The 8,394-nt window shown below is 36.2% G+C and overlaps 2 protein-coding genes across 2 annotated transcripts in view; both read right to left on the reverse strand.

Annotated features, from left to right (window-relative positions):
- Positions 1-1,312, reverse strand: part of adh8b (alcohol dehydrogenase 8b) — a 4,473-nt gene extending 3,161 nt beyond the window's left edge. Inside the window, exons 1-3 of the mRNA XM_016457762.1 lie at positions 1,205-1,312; positions 430-531; positions 173-314 (exon numbers count right to left, since the gene is read on the reverse strand). Coding sequence (XP_016313248.1) covers positions 173-314; positions 430-531; positions 1,205-1,222 — 262 coding nt within the window. The 5' untranslated portion in view covers positions 1,223-1,312. The remainder of the gene's footprint in view (positions 1-172; positions 315-429; positions 532-1,204) is intronic.
- A 5,873-nt stretch (positions 1,313-7,185) lies between these two features.
- The window catches only part of LOC107666441 (alcohol dehydrogenase 1-like), a 4,529-nt gene continuing 3,320 nt past the window's right edge, over positions 7,186-8,394 (reverse strand). The window contains exons 6-9 of the mRNA XM_016457761.1: positions 8,054-8,314; positions 7,816-7,948; positions 7,580-7,718; positions 7,186-7,496 (exon numbers count right to left, since the gene is read on the reverse strand). Of these exons, the coding sequence (XP_016313247.1) occupies positions 7,466-7,496; positions 7,580-7,718; positions 7,816-7,948; positions 8,054-8,314 (564 nt within the window). The 3' untranslated portion in view covers positions 7,186-7,465. The remainder of the gene's footprint in view (positions 7,497-7,579; positions 7,719-7,815; positions 7,949-8,053; positions 8,315-8,394) is intronic.

The following is an 8,394-nucleotide window of genomic DNA, read 5'->3' on the forward strand; positions in this document are numbered from 1 at the left end:
AATTGTATGTAAAACAGCCAGTACATAATTACATAGTTTCTCCTTTTCTGTCCACAGAAGAAAGTAAGTCATACAGCTTTGGAATAAACATGAGGGTGAATAAATGATTAACTTTAATTTCTTGCTGAACTATGCTTTTTAAAATAGAAATCAAGACATTTTATTTTGTGACCTGGTTTGAAATCAGTGACTCCAGGTCCCACACTCTCCACCACACCAGCGCCCTCATGTCCCAGGACAGTGGGAAAACCCCGCTTGTCCTTCCCTTCAAACAGGTGGAAAATCTCGGTGTGACACAGACTTGAAGCTACAATCTGTGATGGCGAAAATCCTTGTTTACCAAAACAAGTTAATAGTGTTGCATGCTTTAACAACTGATTTTCAATTAGTTATTTGGGTTTGTGACAACTTTCATGGGACATTTCCCACCTTAATTCGTATTTCTCCTTCTTGAGGTGGGCCGACTTCTATTTCCTCTATTACCAGAGGCGCATTGGGCTCCCAGGCAACAGCAGCCCGACATTTAATCACCTTTAGCACACAGAAGAACTTGATTCATTATGTTTTATAGACGTTTAATGGTTGACTACATATGACTATATAAATGCTGCACTTGAGTGGTTCCATGATCTCTGCTCTCTAACCGTAGTTGGAGGTTGTCCAGCCAATGAAATCATCAAAACATGTTTTTAGAGCCACAACTATCTGTGATTTCACTATCATCACTATCACTAAAGATAAATATTAACTCAATGAAACTGCATATGTAGTATCAATTTGATGGAAATTACAAATAGAACCTCAAAAAATACCTCACTTTGCACTTTTACATGTGGCATCCAAACCTCTTTATGTAGTCTTTATATATTATTTAGTCTTAGTCTTGATATATTGCATTATAGTTAGTAAAGCAGTGCAATCAATTGTGCATCACAATAATAACATATACACAAGAATGTAATACAAGACATTGATCCTGATTTTTTCCCCCATAACTTTAACCAGTGTTTGCTTAAGATAGCTGTAGTAGCTAGCTCAAAGCATTTATAACAGTCTGGAATAAAAATTAACTTAACTGTAGATGTCTTTGCCTTGTAAATTGTTTCCTTATGCGATCAATCAATGTAAATGAACGTATATGGGATTTGAGTCGTATTAAAAATGCATTAACTACTATAAGAGACCAAAAGACAAGTTTACGAACCTTTCCTGCAGTGGCCATTTCCCAATGTAGTCGTATTGCTGTGATGAATGCAAAGAAATGCAGAGATTCTCTGGTGCCTGTTCTTATACTCTGGTTTTATACACGAAGCAATCTCTCTCTCTCTCTCTCTCTCACTCACTTACTCACTAATACTGATCTAAAACTTATCTTATGAATGTAAAGATATATAGAGATTACCTGACATATTTAACTGCAGATTGTTACTATATTGTCTGAATTTGATTTTATGAGAACTGGTCTCTATTATATTTATTTTTGACTCAATCTTGCAACACTATTGTTCATAAGAGATATTCAGAGTTAAGAGTAGTTTAACCTTGATTTATGACGTTATTCAAAAGCATAATTAGTGTAAAAGTCAACTGTGATAAGACTGTTTTCTCCATGATTTAGCAGAAGGATTATTATTCTCTGGTATATTACTCAAGACATGGGGAGAATGAGGAACGTTGCCCTCTAGTCACTCTAGAGTCTAGTGTAATTGCGTGGAGAACACAAGACTGACACTTTGACTGGGCAAAGATACTGAAGAGTAATGGTGCTTTCAAGTTGTCCAGCACCTTGATAAACTGAATAAAACTTAAAAAAAAAGAAAATCAAATACACAGCTGATTCAAATTCTTTATTCATCATTTTGTAGAATTATAGTAAATTTTGCTAATTTATTTGCAGAGTATACATCTTAATCAGACCTACGTGATTTGATGACACATGACATGACATTCCAACTCTATATCCAGCCTTAGATACCAACTTCCAGACACCATAATGCATTTAACCATGCTTTTGACCAAATTACTTTATAACTGATATCTACTCAAATTAAGTATTTGTTTAATTGAGAATACTATAATAAAATTAGCTAAACTTTTAGTTTAAACACGATTCAAATCCATGGACATGTAAATTAATTTTGTAGTTTGAGCCAAGAGATTCAGACCACTTAAAGCACATGCAAGCAATTAAAGCACATGCAAGCAAAAACTAAAAAATTCAACAGACCACATGTGATGTGAATTTGACATTATATTTGGGCTGGATGATGTACAGTGTACAGTGAAGGCTGTCAACTCTCAAGCATTCAGTGTGAAACTCACGAAATTAACAATTAACACTGTTTTCACGCTCACACGCCACACATCCATTTTCTCAAGCATTGAAAAACAACCTCAAACGAAAGCAAGAGCACTCTCAACACTTGGCAACTTCCCCAGTACCCATTTGTGTTTGCAGTACTTTGAGAAACAGAGAAACTTTGCAGAGAAACCTTGCAGAGAAACTTTGCACTCTAGAGAGCGTCAAAAGTTTCTATTTACAACGTGATTCGTAGCGTTGAGCATTGTAGCCAATCACAGACATAGATGTTGACTTCTTGCACACCTCTGATTGGCCATTGTGACCGTCACATTGTAACAAAGAAAGTAAAGACACAATGCAAATAAAAGATTCATTGTGCAGCATAGAGATGATTATAATGGAACTTTTTGAGATTGCAATGAACTTAAGTAAGTGACAGTTTTAGTGATTATAAAGGAAGCATTATTTGCGCGCTCTCTAGGCTACACATAATCCTTTCATAATCTGAATAAAAGTTTTGTTCTTCTTGCTGTTAAGAGGACCAACGGCCACATACCCTAAATGCAGCAAAGTCTCGGGAGTGACATAAATCCCTCATTCCTCATATAAATGCCTGATTCATTTTCAAAATCACAGTGATCGACATAATCATAGCAATGGATGGGAAATAGGGGAGAGCAGGGTGATTTGAGCTTGTGGGGAAGTTGAGCCACCCCTTGTTTCTTGGCAACCTTAAACAACATTGATTTGACCACAAATATATAAAGAGTTATCCATTTGAGAGGCCCATAGAATAATGGTGTGTCCTGTAATCCCTGTTACTCTGGTCAGTCCTGTGACTATGACGTCAATCCTGTTACTGTACATTCATTTCATAAAAATTGTAAAAAATTATATTTGATACATCCTTCAAGGTTTTTCCATTGTAACTTTAACTATATTTTATTTTGGACAAAGCCCTTTTTTAATATCTCTCTTGTAAAAATATATTTTTTTCTTAAATGACATGTGGTCACATTCCAAAATTAGGATGTTCTTGGTCATCTGAATGACAAATACAAAAATATTTTTAAAAAGATCAAAAGTTGAAACAATCACAATGAAAAGTGGGACTAAAATGCTGCTCTATCACATAGTTCTAATTAAACTATAGTATATAGTAATGCTTGTCTGTAACAGGGTTGACAAAAATACCAAAACATGAGGTAGAAAAATAGTCATAAAATGACTATTTAAATTACATAGCCTGAGACGGCACAATACAATTTCTTGTAATTTTAAGGTGTCTTCATTTCATGGATATTTAAAAAATGTTGATTAAACTTATTTATTTTATTTTTGTAATTTTTCTAAGTGGAAAAGGCACCGATTTCGTGGAATTACCCAAATGCAGGCTATCGATTATTAATAGAAAAAAAATTTTGAATTTTTAAATCAGTCATTTGCAATAATTATTAGAAATTATTTGTAAACGAATTAATGACTTGCAAATCTCACAATTCTCGCATTGCTATTTTTGCTGTGGTGAAAGTTATTTGTTTTACACCACTGCAATTTTATGATAAAAACACAGTCCTAGTTATCGTGACTTTAAATACTAGCTATGTCCAGATGTAAGGCAAAACTCTGCTGACAGGTTGTTTTTTTTTTTCCCCCACCACAAACCCCTTGGGAATTAGTTTGTCTGATGTGATGTACTGTACACTAATGATCTTTAGAGGGCAGACTTGCACAGAGGGATATCTGTGTTGTGATCTGAAGAAGCTTGTTTCTGTCTTGTGTCTAGTGTATGGCGAGTGGATATGGCGAGTGGACCATGCCGGGGAAAACCTACCTAAGTCGACTGTCGTGTACTTTTTACATGTGAGAAGGCGTACGTCGCAACACAGACGCGTGACACCAAAGCCGTAGAGAAGAAGTACGTCGCCACCACAATAAATTAATATCTTACCCTCATGTGTTTTTTTTCTAGGTTTTCTTATTTCCTTTGTTATCCTTATTATCAATCATTAACTTTTTTTTTTTACTTTCCTGTGTTCCGATGACATTGAATATATCCTTGATATAAATTGTGTATTGCATACAAAGCTGTATGTCATTAATGTCATCTCTGTACTGTTTACAAACATAATAAAAAAAAGAAGGGATAACTGTGTCACAGGGTGCTGCAATACAACTCACAAGCGCACAAAAATGAAGGTAGAAGGTAATCTTTTAATAAATCCACACAGAGAGAGAACATTTATCCTTATTATCAATCATTAACTTTTTTCTTTTACTTTCCTGTGTTCTGATGACATTGAATATATCCTTGCTATAAATTGTGTATTGCATACAAAGCTGTAGGCCTATGTCATTAATGTAATCTCTGTACTGTTTACAAACATAATAATTAAAAAAAGAATTCATTCACTTTCTCTTGGAGATTAATGACTGTGCAAATTATACACCATCAAAGTCGCAATTTGATGTTATGTTGACGATTATTTACAACAACTTAAAATATAAACACAAATTTAATAATTATAATCTATAAACATCATATTCTGGGATATGTCATTCTGAGCTTTTACGTTTGATGGTGGTAAGCATTGTAATTAACACAGCTGACTATACAATGTGTGAATACATTAGCTCAAAATATCAGACTATATGCGATATTGTTTTCAGGAGATGAAGTCATTTTAATAGCCTATTATTTTCAAGAAATCAACAATGGCAAAATATATGACAGGAAAATACTATCTTGCATCTTGTATGCAAGGCTTTCTTGTGAAAGAAAGAACAAAGGTTTGGATAAGTGTTCTGATTAAGTATATTCCACTGTATCAGTGAGAAGGTAAACAGATTAATCAAGTAGAATATTAATTCAAATGTATTGTTGCTCTATATGGAAACAGCAATAGCCAATGCCCTGAGTTTGGACGTCAGCACAGACAGATGACACTAATTTGCATAGGCAAAATTAGACTTCAAAAACTCGGACATAAACAAAGGAACAATTGCAAGCTGAATAAAAAAAACACACAGAACATTAACTGGAGTGTGAGAATCATTTTACTATGCTGCAGTGTAGCAACACATTTGTCTCTTTTTGCTTTCCGTACATCCAGTTGTGTTTGGTGTATTTGCATGCTGCAGTGTTGCCAAATCCACAGTATTTATTCCGCGGAATTGGGCTACTTTGGGGCAATGTTTGATTAACTATTTGGTCGGGTTTATTACACAGACCTGGCAACCCGAGGGGGAACACAAATTCCAGAGGGGAACAGACTCGACTGCTACACCGGTCTGTCGTCTGCCGTCCCTATCAATCCTATTCAAAAATCTACACGGACTGGCGGCGACGGAAGGGTAGACTGCTCCTTCTCCTTCTCCTGCTTAGAAAAGTCACGAATCACTCGCCATACTAGTGAAGCCTGGTATCCGCTATCGTGAGCTGAAAACGGTTTCTCTGTGGTACGGAGCTACTGTGGCCACGGCATTCACAAACGGTTGCATACAGCACCAAACGTACCGCACAGTCTGAATGATACAAGCATTGCACACTGTGATGTAATAAACCTGCAGAGATTGCAAACACTCAATAAGCTTGTACTGTCCTTGTTTTATGTATTTCTACAGAGAATGAAGTAGCAATAGTAACAGTCGGTCTGGAAATGTAATTATGTGGTGAAAAAAGAGGTGACATGAGGACTATGAGGGTTGGCAACACCAAAACAAGTGTCTGTGATACAGTTCTTGTGGATTTTTGGACTGACATACACATTGATTTCCATGAATATGTGACCACAAAATAATAATCTTACTGGTTCTTACTGTTAGAAATATGAAGCATGTTGGCTGTGTGAGGTCTGCTGTCTCGGTCTGCTTCAGTGTTTGTATGCCTGGCTCGTTGCAGTGTAGGCCAACCGTGTTTGTTTGGTACAAACTCTCCAAATCTCATAAAATCAAGATTGAATTATTAAAAGTCTTCACAGATAAAAGAGTGCCTCGTAACATTATTGAACACTGTACAATGTTTTTCATGAACTTCTACCAGCATTTATAAGGTTCAATTAATTAAATTGATTTTGTTTGAGCGGGAATGTGTCTGTGAACACCTAAGGGAAACATTAGGTTAAGTAGGCTACAAATGGTTTAATTATTTTCTGATCATTGCCACTTAAAGAGCAATGTGAAAGCCTGATAAGTTGCAGACGTTGTCACTGGTGCTCTTTGCTAGTTTAATGCATCTCATAAAAATAAATGTAATGTTTTTTACAGTTTGCAAGCTGAATTAAAGTATATCTTCTCCTTTATTTTGGCCTGTTGAATCTGAATCTCAAGAAATTATCACAAATAAATGAAAATGGGCATTTAATTCATAAAATGTCAGAAAATATTTAGTTAAAAGCAGATTTTCTGCAGTCATCCAGGAGTTTCATCTGTACTCAATTATTGTTGCTGCTTTTAACATCATTTATCTTTTAGCCAGACAGAACTGGAGTACAAGATTCATACCTTTCGTTTTATCTACACCTTTCAGAAATAGTTTCAGCATTTTAAACTGGCATTAAATATGTCTGCATTAGGGCTGAGCAATCTATTTCAATCAGTTCATCTTAAACATTTTTTAGAAGACTCTGGAAAAACGGTTTCTGCAAGTTGAGACCAAATTGACCAGCCAAGACAGACAGATATGAAGAAAGCATTTGAGAAAGACATGATATAAAGTATTTAGCGTGTTTATCAGTGTTTGGTTTCAAGCTGCAGGGTGCAGCTGCATATTTTCTGATGCTTCCCAACATTCTCATGATGGTTATGTAAGCAAGACAAATGCTGAAGAATCTGGCTCAGAGGAGAGAAATAAACTATGTTGACGGCATCATAAATTGAAATGATTAACATGCTTGTCTCTCTTTTTATTTGGCACAGATAGCATTTTCTTGCAAAACTTTTCAGAAGCATTTTGCATTGCAGACGAATAGAACCGTTTTTTGATGTTAAACATTAACGTTTACAGGCACTTGTGAATCACTTAATAAAGCAGAGGGCTGGAATATGCTATTAAAGAGGATCCTTGAATGCACCCAGCTGTTACTCAAATACTGCAAAGAAGGTGAAGCGCATAATCTGAATATATCTGGCCTAGAAACTGGTTGGGTGAAGACGATTTGCTTCTCATTTGGATATATTCAGGATGCATCGAATGCTGTAAGATAGGAAACAAAGATTAGGACTTTATTTTTTACAATATTAACCTCAAATACAGAAAGATGTGAGTGACAAATATACCAGTCTCCAGTCTTCATGAGGTTGATGGCATCGTTGACCTGCTCCAGACTCATTTTGTGTGTTATGAACTCGTCAAGCTTTATTTTGCCGGTCATGTAGTCACAAACCAGGTTTGGAACAGAGTCCTTACTTTTAAAACCTTTACATAACCAGAAATGAATGTACTGTATGCACAAGCATGTATTCAAGTTCCTTCTCTGAAAGTCATAGAAAGCATTAACTGACAGCTTGATTACCTCCAAACAGAGATCCTTTCCAGGTTTTCCCAGATATGAGCTGAATTGGCTTTGCAGAGAAGTCCTTCACATCAGTCCAGCCAACCAAAACACTCACACCCCAACCTTTAACACATGACTCCAGTGCAGTTCTCTGAGGTCAAAGATGCATTAATTCACACACATTTCACGTACTGAAAGCTTTTAAACGAGTTAGTAAATAAATGCACCTTTCACAAATGTGTCAGGCAGGTCTTACCATTACTTCAGTGTTGCCCACACACTCGAGTGAGAAATCCACTCCTCCATTGGTAAGTTCTGCCAGTACTTCAGAGATGGGTTTATTATATGCCTTTGGATTCAGAACATCAGTGGCACCGAAGACCTTTGCCTTCTCAAACTTCTGCTCATTAATATCCACAGCAAAGATGCGGGAGGCTCCGGCGTTTTTACAGCCCATGACTGCAGCCAGACCTACTGCACCCAGTCCAAACACTGCACACACTGAGCCTGGTGTGACCTTCACACAAACACAAATTAATTACTAGTGTAAACATCTTAACATCCCCCTTTCAAGCCACAAAAACCATTTGGACATTT

Source organism: Sinocyclocheilus anshuiensis, unplaced genomic scaffold (genome assembly GCF_001515605.1).
Source record: "Sinocyclocheilus anshuiensis isolate Anshui unplaced genomic scaffold, SAMN03320099.WGS_v1.1 scaffold63, whole genome shotgun sequence".
NCBI classification, from domain to species: domain Eukaryota; kingdom Metazoa; phylum Chordata; class Actinopteri; order Cypriniformes; family Cyprinidae; genus Sinocyclocheilus; species Sinocyclocheilus anshuiensis.